The 25836-nt window shown below is 32.7% G+C and overlaps 1 protein-coding gene across 1 annotated transcript in view; it reads right to left on the bottom strand.

Annotated features, from left to right (window-relative positions):
- Window positions 1-640: 640 nt before the first annotated feature.
- LOC124360328 overlaps window positions 641-25836 on the bottom strand; it is a 37029-nt gene continuing 11833 nt past the window's right edge. Inside the window, exons 5-15 of the mRNA XM_046813857.1 lie at window positions 22197-25757; window positions 20061-20189; window positions 18619-18777; window positions 15404-15584; window positions 15130-15292; window positions 12564-12686; window positions 12290-12364; window positions 11307-11585; window positions 9865-9977; window positions 7306-7368; window positions 641-2319 (exon numbers count right to left, since the gene is read on the bottom strand). Coding sequence (XP_046669813.1) covers window positions 1247-2319; window positions 7306-7368; window positions 9865-9977; window positions 11307-11585; window positions 12290-12364; window positions 12564-12686; window positions 15130-15292; window positions 15404-15584; window positions 18619-18777; window positions 20061-20189; window positions 22197-25757 — 5919 coding nt within the window. The 3' untranslated portion in view covers window positions 641-1246. The remainder of the gene's footprint in view (window positions 2320-7305; window positions 7369-9864; window positions 9978-11306; window positions 11586-12289; window positions 12365-12563; window positions 12687-15129; window positions 15293-15403; window positions 15585-18618; window positions 18778-20060; window positions 20190-22196; window positions 25758-25836) is intronic.

Below are 25836 nucleotides of genomic sequence, written 5' to 3' on the forward strand. Positions count from 1 at the left end.
GTTTTTATTAAACCATGTAAATTTAAGGAAATACAACTTCACTTCTATATTGAATAATTTTAAAATACTGTGTTTCTGTTTACTTTTCACACACAACTTCTTAACTAGCAATTTTGAAGAGTAAGAAAACCTTCTGCTGAAATAACATATGAACTGTACTTTAATAACTTTTTTAAATGTCATATTGATACAACTATGGTCTGAGGGGAAGTCATAAAGAACCATTTGATTTCTAATCTATTCCTAAATATTTTAAAATTACTAATCCTGGATCAATTATATTAATAAAACCTAAGCATATTATTCATTGTAACTCAGCTCTGTCACAGGTTGGGCATCTCACATAAATGTTTTACTGTTTTCTCTATAAATTTTAATTCATTTCTATGAGGACAATGTATTAATTTATTAAATATTTTTCCCCTGAATTAGACAACACGTTGAAACTCAGACCCAAAAAGTCTTTTTTTGTGAATTTAAGGCTGTTTATTTAGTTTTATAACACTGAATAAATTCATTTTATAGATAATGATGGCAATCAGTTTGTGCTCCACACCAACATGAGTCCCAAACTTGGGACCTATTTTAGAATTTAGTGAATAAATAATAAAGTAAGAGGTAAAGGTAAAGTAAGACAACCTTTTTTGTTATAATTAAACTAATTTAATTATTGGTTCTAAACAGCCATGTTTGAGCTGCACCATCAGTCTTTCATGTCAAATGACAAATAGAATTTCTATACTTTATTAATATACAAGTTACAAAAAATATTAACTATTCTAAAACTAAAGTTGATCAAACAAAATCAACAAAAAGTATAATATTTTATACCTGTTATATTCATTGCATTACAATTTATTACTTAGGAAAAGTGTAAATAAGAACTATGAAAGTTCAAATAACTATAAAACAAATGTGGTTTTATAAATGTTTTATGCTTTAGAAAATTAAACACTAACATTCAAAATTCTGTATATGTGCAATGGATATGAAACAAAGGCACATTTTGGCAGTATTTGTCACAAAATTAAAAATTGTATAAAACTACACAAACCTATGATATGATCTGGTTATAATAAAATTCTAAAACAATAATGTTCTAACAACAAAGAATATATATATATATATCTAGCAAATAGAAAACTAAAAGAAAATCCTACTAGAAAACAATGGTTTACGAGTAAGATAGGAAGAATACCGAACGAAGCCGTCACAGCCACAATGAATGGTCATAAATAAACCAAAATCAAGAATCTGAAATAGTTTTGCTAGTATTGGAAGTTTTCCTGGGACTTCCAGTAACATTCGAGTTAGGAGACTGCATCGATTTATTGCTATCTGAATTTTCAACAATACTTGATTGGTGTGATGATTCTTTGAACTGTTGAAAGGGTTTCTTATTTACACACGAATCCTCATCTCTAAAATCATAAATGTCAGGTTTTACATCTAGCAATTCAGGCTTTGGTACATCTAAACCTGTTGTAGTTGATGCTTTCCATTTTTTATCAACAAGAGATAAGAACCTGGGCTTTGAAGGAGAGCCATTAGGATGATTTGAGGGTGAGCTTGGTGACACCTGCTTTGTAAATTTCACAGCATTTATACCCCATTTAGCATTAGAAGAAGGTGACTTACTTTTTCTAGCCAAATTCAATTCACGCAAAGCTGCTTCAGCTTTTACTCTCACAGCCTCTTCAGCCATGTTGCCCATCCTACTGACCTTTCTTCTATCCTTTTTTGTCAAGTCCGCTAAGTTCTCTTCGGAGCTGTGAATATTATACTGTTGATTGTTGAGGTTATCTGCTGACTTGTCGATTTCGGGTGTGTTAGATTCTGTGGTTGTGCTTTCCTCTTGACTAGTCTCATTTGGAGAATCTGAATCAACTTGACTGTCATTGTCATGTTCTTCCTCATCTTCTGAAGTGTTTTCTTGAGGATGTGTGGTTTCACACAATTGCTTATTCTTTCTTCCCTGCTTCTTGTAATTGGCTTGTTCTTCTGAAATTTCGTTTTTGAGTCCAGACAATTTTTTGTTCTCTCCGGTTTTCGACTCAGGTAACCTAGCTGGCCTTCCTTTCTTCTTTTTAATTGTACTAGTGGAGTCAATGGCATTATCACTTACAGGTAATGAATTAACATCGTTTTTTGAAGTGTCTTGTGATTGATTGACTTTCTCACAGCTTGATTCCAACAGTTGCTTTTCACTACACAATGGTTTAACATCCTCCTGGAAACCATCAGCAGAAAATCTCCTGGGATGATCCTCTTTTCGATGCTGAACTACTTCCTGAATACTCTGGAAACTTAGACCACAATCTGAAAAAAATAACAGTCATTTATATTAATAAGATAAATATATGAATACACTCTCTCATACACCTTATCTTAATTTATATAATAATAATAATAATCTAAACTTAAAATTTGCGGATTCCTATTTATATTTATGTGTTTGCTAGATGAACAGTAAAATGTTCCTAACTTCCCTGAATTTTTATTGAGATTATTGAGATATTGAGATTGAGAATGCCATTTAATTAATATCCGTTGTTTATTTTCGTTCCTTAAATGCCAATGAACGGATATCCAATGATTCGGCCCCTGGACTCGCCGGCTTAATCTCATTTTTTACAATCCATAAACAACCAAGTATTGATGTGATCCAGACATCATTGGAAAGGTAAAGAGTTGCCGAACACAGCACTGGTTTTTTTTATTGTTCTATGACAGCCGTGTAATTTTAGAATCATGTTGCTATTTTCGTTTTTGCATAAAAAATAGTTTCACAGGCACACCCCTTTCCCTTTTGTACATGAAAAAAATGTACCCACTCACCATAAAAAATTTTAATTAAAATATTTACCCTAGTTACCCCTAGTTAGTTAGGTATAATTGTATTATACTATTCATTGTGAACAAAATTCAGATACAGTTAGGTTTCCAGTATAAAAACTATTTTTTACAGATTTTAGAAAGTTTGCAGAACTGGGAAAAACTGCTTGGCGTTTAAGGAAAATACACTTTGTAGCTTTTTTACATATAACTTAAAATTATAATTCATACATCAACAAATTAAAGAACAACAGTTTTGTTTGTTGTCACCTGTGTGAATGCAAAGGCAATGTTTCCTCCGTTACCTGTTAGAAAGCAAGAGTAGCAAAAATGGTGACTTGTGAACAGAAGGCTAAGTGTTCTGCAGTTTGCAAAGACTGAATTTGTGGTAACTGTGCAACGTGTGTTTCATATAAGTTTGGTTGAGATCCTCCAAGTGATAATAACATCCGTAGATGGTATTCACTTTCACACGTAGCCCACAGAAATCAGTTCAGAAGGCTAGTCATGAATTAGCAATTCCAGTAACGACTGTTTGGAAAGTTATTGTCAGTATATTATTGTTTATTAATTTGTAAGTAATTTGTAAAGTACTTATTGTTACCGGTAAAATGTTTAGGTTATTCGTTCGTCATGGAAAATGTTGGTTCTAGTGATATTCTTGAATTATTGCAAGAGGAAACTCTGAATTCTGACAAGGAAAGTGATGTGCCCGCTGATGAAATACCGGACAATGTTTCGTTTGCGAGATATTTCGTCAAGCAGTGAAGACGAAAACCAACTTAGTGATGAAGATTCAAGTGCATCTGACTCTGAAACCCCCCTTGTACATAGACTTCCACAACCCCCCACAACCGCTTACTTGGATCCAAGTACTTCCACCCGAGCCAGACAGAAATATTGAAGCTGAGTTCAGCGTAAAGAAACCCTGGTATCAAAGACTGTCCTGCCAGAAACTCTAGGGCTTGTAGAATATTTTTACCTTTTCTTTACTAACTACCTATGGAAGCTGATAACAAACGAAACTAACTTTTATGCTGCAAAAAAACTATGAGAGACAAAAGAAATTCTGGTGAGCTTAGACGATTTTCTAGGCTGAAAGAATGGGTTAACCTCACAGAAAGTGAAATAAAAACCTTTATAGCATTGATACTAAATATGGGACTAGTAAGGCAAAAAAAAAAATATAGTAGATTACTGGAGTACTAAAAGTAATAGATACCATCCATTTTTTTCCCGAGAACATGACTCTGAGAAAATTTCAACTTATTAGCTCTATGTTTCATGTAAGCCGCTCTCAAAATGTACAACGTAGTGATCCAAATTTTGATCCATGGAATAAAATTAGGACATTTTATGATTATTTCAATTTAAAACTAAAAGAGCATTTTGTACCTGGGCAAAATATGTGCAATAGACGAGTCCCTCATAGCTATGAAAAACCGTTGTGTATTTATAATGCACATGCCGAATAAAAAAAACATGCCCGGTATGGGAATAAACAAATTTGAGATGTGTGGATAGCAACACAAATTATGTTTTGAATGTGGCATTGTACACTGGAAAAGACTTTTTAACACAAAATCCAGGCCCATTCACACAAAAAGTTTGTGATTGACCAGTTAACTTCTTGTAACCTTCTAAATAAAGGTCATCATGTTTTTTACAGATAATTACTACACCAAAACTCCCGCTGGCCCGTGAATTACTAAGTAAGAAAACATTTTTGACTGGAACAATAAATAAGAATTCTAAAGAATTGTGTAAAGAATATCATTGCTGCTCAGTTGGGGGAGCAAGAAAGTATTTACTATAGGCAAAGTGAAATTTTGCTTGTAAAATACAAAACAAACAAAATCTAGGAAACCTGTATATTTATTGACAACTGGCTGTCACACTGAAAATAAATTAATTACCAGCAAAAGTGGACTGCAAGTAGTAAAACCAGTTGTTATAAATAAATACAACTTTAAAAATGGGCGCTGTAGACAGCAGTGACAAGAGTATTTATAACCTTTATTGCGCAAGACAAAGCAAGAAGTATTGGAAAAAGATATTTTTCAATATGCTTGACATCGCGATTTTCAATGCCTACATATTGTATTTCCAAAACTCAGACCAGCCTAATGGCAAGAGATTCAGTGGTTAAATAATTAGTAAGAAAAGAAACCATTCCTGACACTTTGGTTGCAGGTTCACACCAAGTAGGCCCTAGTAAAAAACATACAATTGTTCATTTGGAAAGGAAAAAAAGAAAGGGTTTGCATAATTTGCGCAAAAGACCCTACAGTTAAAAAGAAAGAAAAAGTGGTATACTGGTGCCCAGGCTGCAACTGTGGCATTCATCCACTGTGCTATGACAAACTAAGCCACTATTATAGGCCCTACACTACTGGGAGGGAAAGACATGCCCCTTCTAGTGACTCGGAGTAAAAAAACCAGTTTGTACATAGATTTAGTTTTTCCCATATAACTTTTTTGTTCTTGTAAATAGAAAAAAAATGTATAGAAAGTAATTTGTTTAGAATAAATTTTTTTTATATTCTGTGAATTTGACATAATTTTGTAGCTCTAGTAGTTTCAAAGTGACGGGCAGTAGAACTCAAAACAATATTTTTTTTCAAAAAACAAAATCTTTACACATCTACAATGATATTCATCTGAAAATAAAGGTAAGGAACCAAATATTATATTTATTCTTTTTCTATAGTTCATAAGGAAAACAAAAATATATAATATTGCTAGGTTATCACTGTTGCTAGGTTTTCTAAAATAAGTTTAACGATCACGGCAATTTACCCGACAACGGGCCTGTCACTGAGGCCAAAAATGACCGCCACTTAGAGGGTTAAACTATATCTTTATCGTCTGCAGTTGTTACAGGTTCTAAAGCCTGCAGACTATGGTTTTTGTGCCAATCTAGCCAACAAAAAGTTGTTGCATGACAATGAAGATTTTCAGTTCATGTCATTTTCAATATTGAATGTACATTTCACCTTAGTGAACATGTAAACACTCACAATATGGGTATCTGGGGCTCAGAAAACTCTCACAAGACTCCCCTAAATTGAATTTGTTGTGTGCCATATCTAGGCATTAAGTTTATGGGCCTTTTTTTAGAAGGAACTGTAACCGGTATTTCTTATTTTGATGCTCTAGAACTATTGTTATTTCCTCAATTGAAAGAAGATGAACCACAGAACTTCATTTCGCAGCAAGATGGTGCACCGCCTAACTGGAATAATAATACGCGATTGATTAAACGTCACTGTACCCGGCTGCTGTTTTTGCCACAAGGAGCCTGATGACAGAGCTTGTTACCCATGGTATCCATGTTCACCCGACCTGACGCCATGTGATTTCTACCTTTGGGGATTCATAAAGGATTGTGTGTATGTGTCTCCGCTACTGTCTTAAGGAACAAGATCGAAGCAGCTGTTGTAACAATCAATCCGGACACATTGATCAAAGTTTGAGAAGAACTGGACTATAGACTTGGAGCTAACATTGAGCATATGTAAGCTTGTAGGTATAACTAGAGTTGCTGTTTAATTTCACTATTAATTATAGTTTGAAGCTTAGTTATAGTTAGGTTATATATACTACAAAATATTAAAACTCCAATATTTATTTATAAACACCCGGTATTTCTACTATCATGGGATCAAAATAAAAGCAATGTAATGGACAACTAAACATTCTTTATTAACTTGGTTCTATTTATTTAAATTTTAACGTATCTCAGTTTTTATCCTTTCCTGAAGAGAGCAAGAACAGAAAATGTTTTGATCATTACACGATGAATCGTAGGTGTATGAGTATATGATCTGTTACAGTATTTATACAAGAAGTGACTGTAGAAATGAAATTTTTCTCATATATAAAAAATATAATTTTCTCCAGTATTATTCATAAAATGACATTTCCTCCAATCATGATTCATTAACTCTCTTACAGGAAAGGATAAAAACTGCTCAGTGGCAGACACATGTTTTGCATATTTTTCAACAATTCATAGAAAAAACTGTCACTCATACATAAAAAAAGTATGACACTCAAAACAGTCATGAGACTAACATAAAAAGTAAAATTATGAAGAATACATTAAGTTAAGTTTTAAGTCCCCTATATTCTTTAGTTTTTTTTTTTTTTTTTTTTTTTTTTTTTTTTTTTTTTTTTTTTTTTTTTTTTTTTTTTTAATTATTATTCAAAAAAGCAATGTACAAGATAAAATAGTAAGAAGTTCTTGTAACGAAAGTGCCAAAATTACAATTTTAAATTTCTATAATTCCTCAAGTAATAATCTTTCACTTATTGTATTACATAAAATTCGTTTCTTATGATCTGTTCTTATGTAATACAATTAATGCACTGTTGTGAGAACCTGTTTATCGACTTGTCTATCCTTAGAAACAAGCAAAACTTGTGTATCTCAAACTACAGTCAGTTTAGAATCGAGTAAAGTCTCACCTGAACACATGGGTAACATTCCGGCTTCGTCATCATTAGCTTCAACACCACAGTCTTTCCATCCTGCAAAATACAATTTAAAATGTTAAACCACTCAATAACACTTTATTGAGGTATTAACTGTCATTATTTACTATTACATCATGTCTGCTGCTGATACAGTGGTTATATTGATGTTATCTAATGGTGATCCTCTATTGAATTCCTCTTTAATAGCCATGCAACTCATAGACAAAAGTAAAATGTATAATAAGAACATTAAAAGAACGTTTGCTAGTAATTATTAGCTATTTTATGTTAATCATTTTATTATTGTTGTAATGATTTAATTTATATATAGTTAAAAATGTAGTTAAACCAACAATGTAATGGAGTGTATCAGGAAGGTGATTTGGAGGAAATTAGATTCAATATTTATACAAACAAGATTTACAGCATTGTGAGAAAAGTTAAAATTTGGGGTTATGCTGACGACTTGCTTGTTAGTGCATCACGCAATGAACAAACGTGAGGATGGATATATTTGCCATATACCAATAGTTAACATCACAAATGCTCCTATTGGCATTACAACTCATTATGACTGTTCCTAAATTAATATTAGTCGATAATAGTTAGTATTTTGAAATTATATTAGACAGTGGACTTTGGATGTAAACGCAGAAAAAATGAATTGATGCATAGCTGTTTTTCATGGATTAAAGTGTTTCACAAGGTAAATATTACATAAATCTTTAGTCGAATATGCTACCATGCTACTTAAATAAAACAAAGACCTTAGAACAAAAGAAATGAGACGTTGTTTATTGACATTTGCCACAGAAATTTTCCTACAGTCTCGTAGGTGTTTTAAATACAACAGATAAGCTTGATCTATTTTCTTGAGGTTGTTAACCCTACATCGGGCGCTAAACGGAGTTTTCCTCCGTGTATTTTTTATTATTAAAAATAGTACTACTTTTCTGATGTTGGCAGTAGTTTCCCGCAGTGTACTTCACGAGCATCTTTCGGGGAAGCGAAACAATAGCCTCCCGCTTATCTTTGTCAAAATCTGTCAGTATGAGGTCTACTTCCGTGCAAGACCGGACGATTCCTCCGTGAGCGCCCGATGTTGTGTTTGGACGAAATCTCCGTGAGCGCCTTATTGTGTTTAGTTTTTATGGAGTAATAATCCTTGTGCGCCTACATGTGTGGCCTGTGATGGTTTCTTTTTAAGTTTTACAATATATTTTATTAGAATTTTGTGAAATGGAGAATGAAGACGAGAGACTTGTCAGTACAGTACCCGTGTGCTAGGGAACATTTCAGTACGTTTATGGAGTGATCATTGTCGTTATAAGAACCAGAAAGAAAATGTTTTTAAACTTTGTGTAGTGTGGAAAAAGATTTTTAGTAAAGAATAAATTTTGATTTCAGAATAATAATCGAAATTACAATTGTATAATATCTCAAGAATTGAAGTAAGTTGTTTTTGTAAGAAGTTAAAAACTAAGTTAATTTCCATATATTATTACAGTAGGTTAAACATTTTTATAATTAATTGCATTATTTCTTAAAATAAATTATGTTGTTATTATACAATAACATTTTTTTAAGATTTTGAATTTCTTATTTGAAAAATTCATTACATAAGAGAGTAATTTTTATTTAATTTCTAAAAATGAATATATTACATTGTAATTAAATCAGTATGAATATTTAAACAAATAAAAACCGTTTAAAACGACTATGATATCCATTATTCGCTAACCTGGAGGAAACCTCCGTGAGCGCCTGATAGTGTTTCTAATTTTAAGCGCCTGATGGAGGGTTAATCATTGAGATTGTAAGAAAGGCAAAGCACATCATGGTTAAGTTTTACAGACATTGCTAGACGACATACAGCACGGAAAGTTAAAAAAAACCACTGATGTAAGCGATAAAAAGTGAGGTTAGGTGTACAGGTGGACTTGGAAAAGTAAAACAACCGGACAGCTGCAACACACAATCTCCTGCCAACTACTTATGTAATGACAAACGTGGGGAGAATTTTGAATTTACTCTACTATCTGAAGAGCTTTCGGTTAAGCGAGGTTTAGATGCCAGGATTTCAGGTAATCGAGGCTCTACTGTACTCATATGAATCTTATGTAATTAATAAATATTTATTTTCAAAATACATATATTATTATTATTTAATAATATAATAACTTTTTCTATTCATTGTCATAAGTTTATTAAAATTAAAATTGTGTTTAAAAAATACTGTTTTAAAGCCCAAGTAATGAATTGTAAAATAGCCAGTTTGCAGAAAATAAACATAGCCTAAAAAGCCTCAGTAAAATTTAAAAATCTTGTCATTAATAGATTCATTATTACTTTTATTACTCAAATTTGAGCACAAAATAAAGAATCTAGATTTTAACTATATTCTAAATGAAAGAAATATGATGTATATTCAGCCCACAAAAAATATTATTGCTAGCCATGTTTCATGGTTGATCAAACTTTTGTAATACTAATTTTCTCTGTACATTTCAATCATAATTGAACTAAAACTTGAGTTAGTACCATGCTCACCATTATCTATTTCATCGTGCCCATGAGACTCCTCCACCTCCTCATCATAGCGACGACCATACTTGCCGTGAGCCCTAGCAATGTGACGGTTGCGTGTGCTTGGGATCAGAAATCTGAAACATTAGCAGATCAGTGGTAAGTAACCAAACTCAAAACTTTTCTTATATGTTAAAGACACAAATTTTACTGTGTATCTAATAAATTAAAACATTAATGTGGTTTATTTTGTATCCATAAACAATTATAAAGTGAGCTGAACTGAACTGCAGTGTATCTCTACTGAGTTCAAAGTTAACTCTCAATCTTATGAGCCTCATGTGTGCTTTGGATTTTGTACATGCAATATATTTATTTAGTCTTTGCAATATTAACATGAGTGATTATAACTGCAATACAAATTAGCCAAATAAACTGTAAATGAAGATAGAAGCCATTCTACAACTTTGTAACAGGTAGTAAGAACTATATAATAAGTATGCTTAATCCGAAAATTGTAAGCTTCCAGATATTTTGAAAAGCGATCTGAAATTGGAAAAACATGGTAGGGTATGGCAGGACATCATATTTACTTGTACATAACTTTCCACATTTTCATTATTAATCAATATGCTTAATATTGATTATGCATTGATTATGCAAGAGGATGGGAGATAATAGAATGCCTAGAATAGCACTGGAGAAGGAGGAAAGAGGAAGAAGACCAAGAGGAAGACCGAGAGGAAGATGGGAGGACCAAGTGTGGAAAGACATAGAGAGAAGGGGACTACAGAAAATACACGTGGAGGAAGAGGAGACCTGGAATGACAAACAAAAGTGGAGGAGGCTGTGTACGACGACCCGTGATAACAGAAACGTCGGATGATGATGAATCAATATGCTTGAAAGTTATTTTTAGAGGCGTAGCAAAAGTGTACAGGGCATCCATCTTAAATGTCTATCGGCTAACTACAGAGATTTAGGTTAAGCGGATTCTCCACTGAATCGACCCTAAAACATTTGTTTAAAATAATTTCAACTCTGTAAGAATACAGTGTCCACAAAAACAGACTCAAGTTCAAATCTCAAAACTTTAAAACGTAAACATATGTCATGATGTACATTATTTTTAAAATCTTTGCATTCTAAACATATTGCTATTATCTTTATTTCTTTCAAAATGGTGGTCTAAAATGTACAGAAAAGATTAAAGTGTATAGAAGAGTGTTGTCCTTTAATTTTTTTTTTCAAATGGGCACTCCTGTGATATGAACCCACACGAGAATAAAATTATTTTTTCCATTTCTTTTTTAAATAAACAATATTATTTACTTTTCAAACATCCATGTTTACGTACATACGTAAACATAAGTACTTACATAAGTAGTATTTTCTGGAAGGTAAAAGTCTTTGGGATTTCCTGTATAAGATATGAAAGTAAACTATATAATGGTGATGTTGTTTACCTGAGATCACATATAGGACAGGCGTATGGACGCTCCTGTACGTCAGGTGAGCAGACCGCCAGGTGGTCTAAGAGGTTGGTGGGCTTGATATCTGAGGCTGACGTGCTGTTGTTGACACTGGCCTGCAGTGCTCCTTTTGTCACTCCGATGGTCTTGCCTCGACTCAGAATCTGCCTCACTTCGTTGGCTAGAGCTCTGTTGTAAGCCCGATTACTCCATTCTTCCTTGTGGCTCACAGCTCTTAAACGCCCCAACAGCTGAATTATATCAGTACTCAGCCTACAAACAGTAACGATACATAAGTATTTGTTATTTAGATCATCAAGGCAATTTCAGGCAAAAATATGACACTCAGGAATCAATGTTTCGAATAAACAGAGGATTTAGAAAGGTACATCCCTGGCATTAACACACTTTTGTTTCGCATTAATTAAATAAATAATATAAAACTAATTGACTTTTTCATTAAATATTCTTTTCATGTAACTTATTTTCATTATTTATAAACAAGACAAGAAATCAAGAATCCATCCCCAAAAACTGATAATTAAACCAACTTTTCATTTTATACATGCATTCAAGTTATGTTGAGGCATGAGACACACTATTACAGAGACCTAATCTCAAATATTCAAAACAAATTTTAATGATATCTACATTTAATTTAGTTATATTTACACCCTGTAGAGCAAATAATATTTCCAGATGCAAGAAAAAGTACATAAACTCATTCTTTAAATACAGCTGTTTTCACAATAAACTAGAATACCTTTTTTATTCAAAACTGAAATCTGGTGCTATTAAAACAATGTTATTTTTTAATATGTATGTGTAAGAATCCCAATTTTATAGTTTTACAATTGTTTTACCTATATGATCTTTAAATAAAAGATTAAAAAAATTAAATAAATATAAAAAATCACAACTTTTCTGCTAAAATGACTGCAAGAGAACTAAATAATAATATACAGAGAAACACTTACTTCATGTTTTCACTACCATCTCTCTTTCTGGCAGCACAAAGTCTCCCAAGCAACTGCAGTGCTCCAGAGTTGAGACTAAAACACCATAGTAAAATTTAAATTACATTATGTTTGAATGTGTAACAAAACTAGACTCTAAGATTGTTAATCTGAGAACAAAGTTTAAACAATAAGGAGAAGAGACGGTAAATATTCAAACTCCAAAGACATTTTTCAGTATTTTAATTTTGGTTCAAACCTCCAAACAGAAGTGATTCTACACAATGTTACTCACTCTGCCTGGCTGGTGGAGGGCTCGGGCTGAGACTTGCCGGTGCCTAGCAGCTTGTTAAGGGCTTTGTCTACCAGTCCACCGAGAGCCAGTGACATTTTGCTCTTCAATCTCTCTGCAGACTCCCTGGAAAAGAATTTCAGCTTTATTATCTAAAATTAAGCAGTATATTTCCTGAACAGTAATTTCTTTCTCTTTAATTTTATTATAATGTATTGTTTTTCATAAATTATGAACTTTCAAAAAAACTCATATAATGGCTAATAAACATAACTAATAATTATTGCAATGAATCTGAAGGTCAATTGTTAAAGAATTAAAGCAAAAATCAGTAAAATTGTTTTCAAATACACCGAACAATAGTCAAAGCTTGCAAAGCATTTACAATTTATTCTAAAATGAAGGGGCACAGCAATTGTCTAAGGTTCTTAATGAGAGCTAATTTGATTTACATATTGCAATATCTAGTTTAGTGATAGTGTATAAATCCTAGTTCTATATTGCAGTAGCATTTAGCAGCAATATGTAGATATACTTTATGTGTAGATTGGTATACTATATTTTCCAGTGGGCTGTCACAAGCTGAAGACGCACTTGGTTGGTGTGACCGTGATAATGCTTGGTATTATGCTATATACACTCATTAAGATTAAATTAAAAGATTAATTCTTTTTTAGACATTTTTTCTATGCATAATAAATGATAAAATACATAAACAAGAGTGTTTCTGGCCAACCATCAATCCCCAATGTCTAGTGGTTATAAAACATTCTGTAGATGCTTGGTTTAAATGTTTTCCCCATCAAGTTGATCCCAAACAATTTTTTTAGAATATTTACAACTATTTAAAGTCAAAGGGTGTTAAGTATTACATAGAGATTTTTAAACGTAAAAATTTCAAATTTAAACATGAGTTATGTTAAATATTAAAGGTGTTTGCAGCCTACACACTTTCTGAAAAGAATGGATTATCTCTGTTTGTTTAACAATGGTGACCTAAATTACATATAAGAGGAGGGGTTTCTTAATAAACGGCTAATGTCATAACTATCATCATTTAATCCAGTTCAAACCAAATTGAAGAATTGCTAACAATAAAATTCTCGAATTATTTTCAATTTTTGTTAAACATTTGTAGATTGAAAATGGCTCTCCACTGCAACACCAAACTATTTCAAGAACTGAAGTGTGATTTTTTCAATCTGGTTTAACCCTCTCCCGGTCGAATTACCGCGACGCGCTTTTGGCGCTACTGGGCTGAATTAAATAACCGCTATGCCGCGAGGGGACACTTATTCGCGTTTTTACTAAGTTAAAAACTTTATTTTAATAAAACTATTATGTATTATACATCGTTACAAAGATGATTAAACCCTCTATAATAACATTGTACTTATAAAAAAAAGTATCAACCTTATGAGGTAAATTAAAATCAAACAAAAATGATGCTATCACGCTAACACCTTGAACCTGCCATCTATGAAATACAGAACCAAATGTAAAGACTGCAAAAACAACTAACGAAATGATTTCAGTAAATAAGTGGTTATAAAAATTCCCAAATAGTTCATCAAATTACGTAAGATAGCAGCACAAGTCAGAAAGAATTGTACTACTGAACAACTAGATATCACCGTCAATGAAGTAATCAATGAACCGTTTCAAATTATTAATCCTACATAGCGTCCCTAGTCATAAAACTATGAATAAACAAGGCAACAATGACACTGCCAATAGATATTTCCAGTATTAGTTCCCCAAACAACCGTATGACAGCAGCACAAAGCAGAGGGCGTTGATAAAGCAGTTGGAGGCGATTGGAGGCGTTTGGACTTTAGCGCCAGGCGCCCTGCCGAGGCGTTTCGAGGCGTTTGCCCGGGAGGGGGTTAAACCAAAAATCTTTAACGGAATTGTTTTTTTATTACTATTACTAAACATAAAGCAAGATAACATATTTTGTTATATACCTCATGACATGAACTTGCAAACGATAAATCTGATAAAATTTAATTTTTCTACAATATTACTTTTTCACAAACTATTAATACATTAAATTTAAGAAGTTATATTTTTGAAAATAATTAAATTTCAAACAATAAGGAGCAGCTTCCATTACATCTATTTAAAATCCACAAAAATTGAAGAATTTTTTATTTTTATTTTGTATTTCTAGCAATTACAAAGCTTTGGCTGAAAATGCATTTGTAGATAATGAATAGCTGTTTAAAATGATTCTACAAGTAATGAGGCATTTAAATAACCAAAATATATAATAAAATACCAAGGAAGTTTTAGTAACAAAGTTTAGAAATATCATTTTCACACATTTACTCAAACTTGGCTACACATAGGCATAATCCTAATAAATAATAACAAAGAATCTATTTCAACAGGTTACAAAAATCCATTTTCTTTTCTATTTCAATTGTAATTTTATGTACTCTAAGAATTAGGGCACAATTTCTATTATTGGGATTTTTCCACCAGTAAGATAAGAGTAGATGAGCACGAAAGACCTTTAAGTTCACGTTGCACTTTACTACAAATTCAATACAATTTAATTCCTTACGTGAGATTTGGTTTGGAAGGTTCGAGTTGGTCAGATTTCTTAGTGTGCTGTGCCTGAATGTGAGCTTCCAACAAGGAAGCAGATGACACAATCTCCTTGCAGACGAAACACACCAACCGTCGGTCAATCTCTTCCCCACTCAACAGAGCTCTGCGCTTCAACCCTACAAATCACCAGACAAAATACTATAAGGAAATTGCATTAAAATGATTTATGACAAATGAGTTTTGTTACGTATTAAGCATTATTTACTTATTACAATGTGTTAACTCACGGGGAAGGTTTGCCACGGGGACACTTGGCACAGGGACACAATGAGACCATGCCACATGAGTTTGTAGAGCAGGCAGACCCAGGAAGTGTTTACCGCACGTGGGACAGAGCATCTCACGACTCTCGTAATCAGAATGTAGCCTGCGTGGACTTCTACTGACACCTCGGCAGGACTTGGAGTCCTAACAAAATATCTTGTATATAGATTTTGTTTCACAACAGGATTAATCACAACTTCACACATACACCCAGCCATACAAAGTATGCACATAATACACAGAGATAACAGAGACTATACGTGGCAGCAACTCTTATTATTTGCCAGTTATGTTTTATCTACTGGTGCTGTGGCATACAGAAAACAATTATATCTTTTAATACATTGGAATAGTTTTACAAAATATGTCAACTCTACAAAAATTAAAATAACATAAATATAAATACGGCATAACTATAACATCTTATATTAACTCTTTTGAGTGCCGCAGCGTCACTAATTTTGACTGTACGAAAAGTGCATAAAGTGCTGGCGTCGCTAATTTGGACGTTTTGTATTTCAATAATATTTTATAAAATACAAGATTATTTTAGTCAAATAACCAGAAAGCTGTATTCAATAGGTTCCAAACTATCCATAAATATGAGTACAGTATTATGTTGTTTCCCTACTCTTGATTTGTGAAACATATGTTGTTTGGGTACTTATCAGGAGGCCACTATTTTTGGACGAGTTTTCCTTATTGGGAATAAAATAAATTATAGTATTAAAAAGAACTTTCTTTAACCTATTTTGAAATTTACAAATTATTACGTCAATCAATGAAAACAAAAACTAAAAGAACGTTATTATTTATTTATTGTTCAAAAGTGACAGGTGGTCCGTGCGTCTAGGCCTCACTAGTGTAGGCCTATTTGTAGGCGATTTAGCGATATCACTCATCAAATATTTTGTTATTTATTATGGAAGAAGGAAAGTATTAGGAACGTATAATGAAATTTATTTTGATTCCCAATAAGGAAAACTCATCCAAAAATAGTGGACTGCATTAATACCGAAATACCTATACGATGATTTTGTCTTCCAGTCATGACGTAGGACAAGTACTGTGTCGCGTAACGGCCATTCTTGTTGTTTATTTGCCGATAACCAAGCTTTTGAGTAAGTACAAACTAAAATAGTACTTTATACAGTGTTTTACCATATTTCTTTATAAAAGTAAGGTAGTGATTTGAGTTGTGCCCAAGCGAAAAACGTGAGTTTTCAGTATAAATATAATAGGGTTATTTTGTTTTAACAAAGTTGCTGACACCCATACAAAAGAAATTTAAGCTTATATTTGTCTCTCTACATTTATTAATCACATTTATTTATGTTGTTTTGATATTTGTTTGATGTATTGTGAAAACTACACAAATACTATGTAATTTCTAAACTCTGACAAATGAAGCACAATTTATGAAATGTCATTACCGGGCAGGATTTTGTTTATATAGATATAATTCCATGTATGTTTTTAATGTAGAATACGAGAATTTTATTTATGGCCTTCGTCATGGTATAAAGAAAAAGAAATCTTCAAAATACTGTATATACTTAAATTAACCCTTTTAATGCCAGACATTTTTTCAGTGACCATGCGAAAAATGCCAACCTGTTTTCAAAAAGTACATGCGAAGAATGCCAGACCCTTTTTCCATAATTTGACAACTATTTTTTAAAAATGTATAAATTTTTTATTTATTGAAGGAAATTATCCATTGAGGTGTTGTTTTTTATGTCATAATGTGGAGTGTTTAAAACAAATGATTATTAAAATTTTTACAAATTTATATAATTTATATTTGTAAAAAACAAAAAATAAAAAAACAAAAACTAAAGAAAATTTAGTTTGAACATATAAAGGTACCTTTATTATTAGCCTTAACTAAAAATAAGTTACTGGCAATTGTACTATATTTAATTGTTAACACACACACCAAATTTGAAGAACTTGCCTTGAAAAATAGTGAAGTTACAGCATTTTATCGAAAACCTTGTAAAGTCCACATTTTACAGTAAAATTCAGTAAAACATATTTTGGTCAGTTTCATTCAAAATCACTTTATTTACATGTGTTGTTTAGCCCAATGTATAAAATTGTTTGTTGAAATAATAAAGAAAGTAGTTTACATAAAATTAAAATTAATTATTTACAATATAGGGTACATAATTTAAAATTTTTTAACACTTGTGTTTGCCGAAGCACAAAGTATGAATCCCCCTCTTTTACTCATGGTCAAATCTATTTACAATAATCACAAAACTAATAATAATATAAGCAAACTGAAATAAACAAAAGAAAAGCACGAATAATTCCCATTAAAACATAACCTAGCAACAACGTATTACCACAGCAACCAAAGACGCTCACTGAATGATTGGACGTAAATGAGGTTGAAAACAGCTGATAACGTCATCACATGTTGAGTTTGTATCAATAGTAGTAGTGTCTAGATACAGTATGCAAAGTTTAGTGGCATTTGGTCAATAAATAAAACTACAATATAACAAAAACCGGACGAGCGCCCCCAGCGCACGTCAGCATTTTTCGTAAAACCTAATGACGTGCGCTCGCGGCGCACGTCGGCATTAAAAGGGTTAAGTTCAAACTTAACTTTTTATAAAAAAGGGAAAAATTTTTTTTGTAAAAACTGAATTTTTTTATAAAACAAATTTTGTTTGTAACCATATGTCTTATATTGTATTAGAAAAAACAACAAAATTATTAAAATCTGTTGAATTGTAGTTTTACAACAGCTTTTTACCCGAAAGCTTACAAATATGCTAACAACAGTCCGGCACTTTGTGCTTAGGAAAATGCTGGGCACTCAAAGGTTTAAAAATGTTGATAGTCACATTTAAATGTAATGTTTACCATTTCATGAATACACTGTACTTGGACTTTTTATCTTTTTCTTTTAATATGATGTTATAAGCTGAAGTTAACTGAATAAAATATAAATGAACAAAACTAACAGTGTAGGTTGCAAGGGCAGCCTGATTACATGGACTGAGTCTGTGTGCTAGACATGGTCCTTTGGATAGACTTGAGTGTTATCGTAATATTTATATTAAAATATTTCATTAGAGTTCAGCACACCTGTACTATAATTGATTTTAAATTTGTAAGTTGATAAGTAATATTGATTTAAACAAAAATTCTTATATTCACTGACCTCCGAGTCACTGAGGGGCTCCTGTTTACGCACATCCTGCGATAAAGTAGCAGTTACTGACTGCTCCGGATGGTCCAGATCAGTGAACGTAGGATTGTCTTCAGGTGGCAACCAGTCCCCCCCCGCACTGGGTCGTGAGCTATCGTACACATACTCTTCCTGTGTAATAAAGTTTTCAGATAAAAACCAACATCAAATATCTATGTTATATTTTTATAAGATTCGTAAGTAAATACATGTCATTTTTTCAAATAAGTTCTACTTTTTGCTGCTTAAGTGACCTTTATTCAGTTAAGATTATTTATAGAAAAAAATACGTGAATAATACATTTTCTTCTGTTTAGTTAAAACAATTATTCCTTCAGAACCTCTGTTGGATATGTTATACATTAAATTAGAATAAACAGGAAATAACTACTTTTTATTAGTTTCAATACTAATATATCTCGAAGCATTTTGATTAAATATTAATAGGCTATTGTTATAAATATGGCTGAAAAGAAAACCTTTTGCACATCTAAAGATTTGATGCCAATAGGATATACCAATCACATACAGAAGTAACTGGTAATAAAAATTATTATTATATTATTTTTAATCAAGGAATGGAGAGCCAATTTGTATTGTAAAATGTATAAACTAATTTTGTAAAATCAATAATGGAATCACATGAAACCAGGTAACCATGTAGCCTATTGAAGTCAACTATATTAATTTGGTAGGGAACAAAATAAAATGATATCGAAAGGGATACAGTCTTGACAATAAACTTTTACATGGTCAAGTACCCCAATTTTTAAGTAAGAAATTTGTAATGTTTAATTTTTTGTAAAAGATATTAAAATATTTTAAAAGCCTTTTAAGAGCTGGAAATTTTGAGTTGTTCATCACAACCTAAAACCCGAGGCCCGAAGATAAGAAAAATCTGTTCTTATCAATATAGCCCTCATAGTTAAGAAGTCCACAGGAAACAAATGTCAAATGTCTGAAACAATGTAGAACACCACAACACGTGTTGTAACAGGCTTCACTGAGGTAGTATACAAAATTTCAAATCTATAGCTCATTTCATTCATAAGATGGATTCAACAAAACTCAGCCAAATTCCATGGTTGGAAATGCACCACCATGTAACTCATTCTTATCTATATAGAAATGTAGTTTCAAAAATTTCAAGTCTGCAGATATTTTGTAGAGATGTTTTTTAACATGATACAATAAACTTTTTCTTCATTAAATTGGGTTTATATCAGTGTTTAAATAATACTACTCCCACCACTTCACCCCAGTCATCCCGTAGACTTGTGGCGGGTTTCGGCAAGGCCCCCTGAAGGCCCGGGCCCCAGTAAAATTGTCTGAAAAAACCGGTCTAAGTACAGGCCTGAGTATTACCTATATCCATTTAAGATTTTTCTTCTTAATTGATAGTAACTTCTCCCTACCTGAAGTGAGTGTTCTCCGAGTTGCTCTAACATCGCCATCTCCTCGTCACTGGCACCCATCGCCAACTGAAGATCAGCCCAGCTGTAGCCCACAGATGATCCAGACACCTCTTGATCTGATGACAGTAACTGACAAAAACATTGTTACCATTAATACAAGTTACTACTGTCAGATGATTTGTATTTATATCTTGGACATTAAAAAGAACGATCAGACATTGAATTTGCCATTTTAAACTTTGCAGAAGAATTATTGGTTACATACATAAATCATCTTCCATTCTTAGTTTGTGTGACCCTATAAAACTTTTTACAAACTAACCAATCACAACATAACTTAAAAAAAACATTTAACCCTCCACTTGTTGATGAATACTCTGCTATCTCCAATAATGCTGCTTTAAAATAATTTGTAGTTTTATTCAAAACAAGCAAAGTTTAAGAGTTGTTATTTCATTTTAATATGATTAAATAATCCCTTTTGGCATGGCCTAAATACAGACAGGTAAGTTTAAATTTATTGTAAGTTAAAAATGATTTATTGATTTGTTATTTACATTATTTTACCAGATGCATGTGCCTGTCTATGTTTTATATATATATATATATATATATATATATATATATATATATATATATATATACATTTTCAACCCCTTCTCCAGTATTAAGCCTCACTTGTCTTAAAACAGTTTGTGGTATAAAACACTGATCAGTTAAGAATAATAATATTCAAACACTCGTTAAAACCTTCCACTGATATCTCACATAACCACTCAACCCCCCTCCCACCACTTATGCTCTTGTAATCTTGGAATGGGTATTTATTACTCAATTGAAATTAATTTAATTTATACAAATTAATATTAATTTGAATTTATATTAATTAGTATTTACATGGTTTTTAATATTTTTGAAATGTTAATATAAGATCTAAACAAAAGCTTAACCCATTGCGGATCGTATTGTTTTGGCGCCCGGGCACCAGTGGGTACGAATTAATTTACGGTCAGCGGCCGCACGAACAGCAATGGTGCGCCACATCGTATTGCTCGCTATTGTATACTAGAAAATTCAGCTGTGAAGGTATTCGTTCAGATGGGACATGGGCCTGCTGGGGTATACGTGATGTAGGAACGATAACACGCGAGCAAGGTGCCGGGGTGGCAGGGAATCATATTTTGAATCATAGTCTAAATAAAGCGGCTCGGGCGAAGCAATTACAACATTCGAGCCATTGTCTAGACTAAACCCGCCAACATGTACGTCTGCGTCATTTAGTTCTTTGTCACTAACCTCAAAAGTATTATAATAACAACTGTGGAAAACACCCAATCAGAAGCGCTAAAAAGCAGATAGTAAACTCATATGAATGATTTTTCAACTTCGACATACAACTGCGATCTGTAGGATATTTATAAAACTCTAAACATAGACCATTGTTAAACACTCTTAGTTGACAAGTGAAGACGATCGCCCGATCTATCAGACATTACTAGAACTATTTGGAGGGAAACTTAAAAGCAGACCGCTTTTGCGAGCTGAGCTCGTCAGCTTGAGCTCGTTAGGCCCGGCCGCTGCGTGACGAGCCCAGCTTGTCAGTGATCCGCAATGGGTTAACATTTATACAATTACATTAAATTGTTATAAATGAATAAGTTTACAAACAACTCCTGAATGATTGAAACAAAATCAAATCCTCGCTTTTACAAATGAATTTATATGCTTATAATAATTTTTATCTTGGAATGTTTAAAGATGATAACAGTTTCTAAATATTTCAGTGTTACGAGTATATAACATGCCAGCCAACCGTTAAGAGTCATCGTACAATCATTTGTAGTAAATATTAAACGTGTAAACCAACAGTGTATTTTCAGTTTGGCATTTCGAGGTGACAGCTACTTATGAAATTGGTCTTTATTAAGACCAAAAAAAATCAAATATATTAGGCAAATGACCTGTCAGCAAAACATAGCAAAAATTGTCCAATACTATACACAACTTGATTCTCACACATCTTTTTCTAGTAAATCTCTAAAATAATATTTTACTAATTTTTAAACTCTGTATGTGTAGTAACACAGTAATATTACACAATATAGGTAATGTAAACAACGTGATAGTCGTTATTACCTTGTTGACTGTATCCATGATGGAGCCCAGACTATTGCCAGTAGAGAAGCTGTCTACTTCCCAGTTCTGGTGACCCTCCCAGAGGGGTGTAGTAGAGCGTGAAGACCATTCCTGAGTTGGCGTTTGCCACACTGGTTGTGTTGGCAGCACTGGTCTGTTCTCCTCCAAAGCCCTAACCGTGCCACTGCTCGTCGGTTCCAACAAAGGTGTTTCATTTGCTTCAGTGTTTGCTTTCTGTTTCACTTGTACTACTTTGGTCGGGTTGCGTTTTTCTAAATCATTTATTATATTTCCGATAGACTTGCAGTACTTTACAGCATCGCTGTCATCTAAGGAAGAGTTTTGTCGTTCAGCCTCAACACATTTTGATTTATGCTCATGAGTCAGCTGATGTTCATATAGCAGATACGATGAGTCAAACTTGTTCTCACACACTGAACAATAAAAACTCTTTATGCTACAATTGGAATTTTTATTTTTTTCTTCATCATACAAAATTTCAACTTGTTCAGTTTTATTTTCGATAACTGATACTTCCCAACGATTTCTTGACACTCCTACTTTGACTTTCTTCTTTCTTTTAAGTTTTTCAATCCTTAACTGTCTTTCATCTTTATATAAAACTCTTGGCTTGTTTATTTTACTATTTCTACGGTCAATAACATCAATGCATTTATTTTTTAGTAACTTTTTCAACTTGAACTTTTTCTTCCTCTTCTTTTGAATAACTTTGTCTCTTATGACACTGAGAGCCAAATCATCAGTTGAACTAGAACTGATAGGACTGTTAGGTTTGTCCTCTATACTAGAATCATTTTTATGCATTTCGTCTTTAATCTCGGTTTGCTTGGAGTTTTTCTTTATCATTTTTTCAATAGCATTTGCCAATACAGCAATACTTGGACGAACTGTTGTTGAAGCGTCTTCATTTTTTGATGCTAATGATGCTTCTACAGATTGATCAGTTTCATTAGCTGTTAAATTCTTCTTATACAGTAATTTTTCATTTTCAATAATTTCTGTGACATCACTTCTCATTTGTTTTGGAGATTCACTTGATCTTTTAGCAACATGAGATATATTTATATAATCAGCTATTGAAAGCTGTTTGGTTTTTAGTTCCTTGGGTTTGTTTGTATTCGTGGCATCTTCTTCCACATATGAGAGTTTCCTGTTAGTCTTTGAGGTAGAGTGAAAAGAAAAAAAGTTTTTTAATGGATTAGTTACAGTTTGATTGTCAGTTGCTTCAGGTGTTATTGATGATTTGTCACTACTGCAATGGTCCCCATCTAGTTTAGTTGATCCTTCCTCATTTACATTCTTCATTTGTTCTTTATCAAATTCGTTATTTATATTGGATTTAGATTCAATTTTACTTTTTGATTTCAGTGTTTTGAAAATCCCTTTTCGCCTTCTTCCTCTCCTTCCTTTTGCAACTGGTTTAGTGTGACATATGGTGGAAGAGCTTGTCTTTTCATTGTTCTCCTCCTTAAAGACATCAGCACTGCCAATGCTAACATTATAAATGACTTCTTCAACATTTTCCCATTTTATATCATCAGGAATAGTCAAATAACTTTTATTAATAGTATCTTCTATTGCTTGGTCTATATGTTCTGCTGTTTTTTGTTTAGCCAATTCATCTTTTGAAGTAATTTTAGCACATTGCTTTGTCGACAATGAACCATATAAACTGTCATTAACTGTTGTAGGTTCATTTGTGTCTTCCCCAGAACGCTTCACAATGCTGTCAATAGTTTCTATTATGTGCTTCTCAGTTTCTTCTGAAATGCTCTTAGCGCTATGTCTTCCTGGTTTCTTTTTGGTTACTACAACATTTGATGAAGATGACTTTTCTTCATTTACATCATCTGAACATTGTTTGTTCTCTCCAAGTAACTTGTTTTCAAGTGTTTCTTTTCTTTTGCTTTCTGTACTTGAAAGCTCCATTTTTGTTTGGCCTATTTCTTGAACTATATCATTTATTGAATTTGACTGTCTTAACCTTTTACTTGGTGTGTACTCTATAAAATCATTTATACTAGAAGTGTCCGTAGTTAAAGACTCTATCTCTAGATAATCAGCCCCATTGATAGATGAAGACAAACTTCTGCGAGTACGTGTACGCTGAACATATATATCAGAATGAGATAATAACCTTTTACGTTTTCCCACACCAACTGCGCCTTCTTTTTCGAGTTTCTCCCACTCTTTCATAAGCATTGTAAAGTTTGATGAACGTTTCTTTTTAACAATTGTTTTCTTCAAGTTTGAAAGAGAATTTATTTTGATACCTTTTCGGATTCCTGTTTTAGCTCCTGATACTTTTTGCACTAATTTTACTCTACCTTTTTGCCTCTTTCTACGACGTTTCTTTACTTCCTTGAAGATATCAGATACTTTTATATTTTTATTGGATTGTTTTTCCTCATGAGACTTCGTTATACTTGTATTTTTTGAAGGACTTTTGTTTAGAACTAGTTTTTTTGTTCCTGGTAGTTTACCTGAAGCTTCTATGGCATTGAACTTTGATGAACGTATGGTATTTTCATTATAATACTCTTTAGTTCCATCAAACGCATTGTTGTTCTTACTTTTTGTAGAGACCTCTGCCCCTTCCTGAAGTTGTTGAGGAGTATCCTTGACAGAACTATCAGTCTTGAAATATTTCTCATGGTATATGCTTAAATCAAATGACGCACTTCCAACTTCCTTGATGACTGATTCAATGTGAGAAAGCCTCTTGGCAATAACTTCATCTCTGGATAACTCGGCAGGAGATAGAATGGGTATATCCTCTACACTATTGTGTTGAACCTCTTCTACCGGTTGCTCTGGACATAACTGTGGCATAGCAGGCTCATCTGCTACATCAAGTTTGTTACAGATATGCTTCAATAATGCCATAAGGTAAGGAAATACAGAACCACAATGTGTGCATCTGTTTGTTTTGTTTTCATCACTTGATTTATCCTCTTTCCAATAGACACATTTCTTCTTATGCCTATGACAAGCAGATAAATTATCAAACTGCATCCCACAGCCATTGCAAATTATCAAATCTGAAGAGTTGTCTTCAGTTTTCTTTCCATCATTAGAAAATTCAGTTTTTTTCATCTTCTCATCAGTTTTAAATATTTTTTTCTTTTTCTCGCTGGTCTTTACAATCTGTTTTTGTTCTGTTTTGTCTTTAGTATCTAACATAGCTTCTCTCATAGCAGCGATTATCTTAGATGTTTCTATGGGTTGTTCTTCCAGCGTATCCTCTTTTTCCAGAACTACAGCAGTAGGATTTTTCCTTATTACGGGCATCATTTGCAAACTCGCCAAAATATCAGAATGTTGAATTGTATTTTCGTCATCCAGTGGCTGGAAGTCATTTTCAAAGTTTTCTTCTTTTATGGTAATATCATCCAAAGGCTCATTTTTAATTGTCATTACTTTGCTTTTCATTATATCTTCTGATTGTAATAATTTCTTCTTGTTTATTTTTGAGCTTTTTCCAACTTTAGAGGATTTCACACCTCGTGCCGAGTAGACTGCAACTGAAGATATAGGCACCTGGAACAAACAGTTTATTGCCAATATTCAAATAATAAATAGAAATAGAATAAAATAGTACTTAAAGATTGTAATACAT

Source organism: Homalodisca vitripennis, chromosome 4 (assembly GCF_021130785.1).
Source record: "Homalodisca vitripennis isolate AUS2020 chromosome 4, UT_GWSS_2.1, whole genome shotgun sequence".
Classification (NCBI taxonomy): Eukaryota; Metazoa; Arthropoda; class Insecta; order Hemiptera; family Cicadellidae; genus Homalodisca; species Homalodisca vitripennis.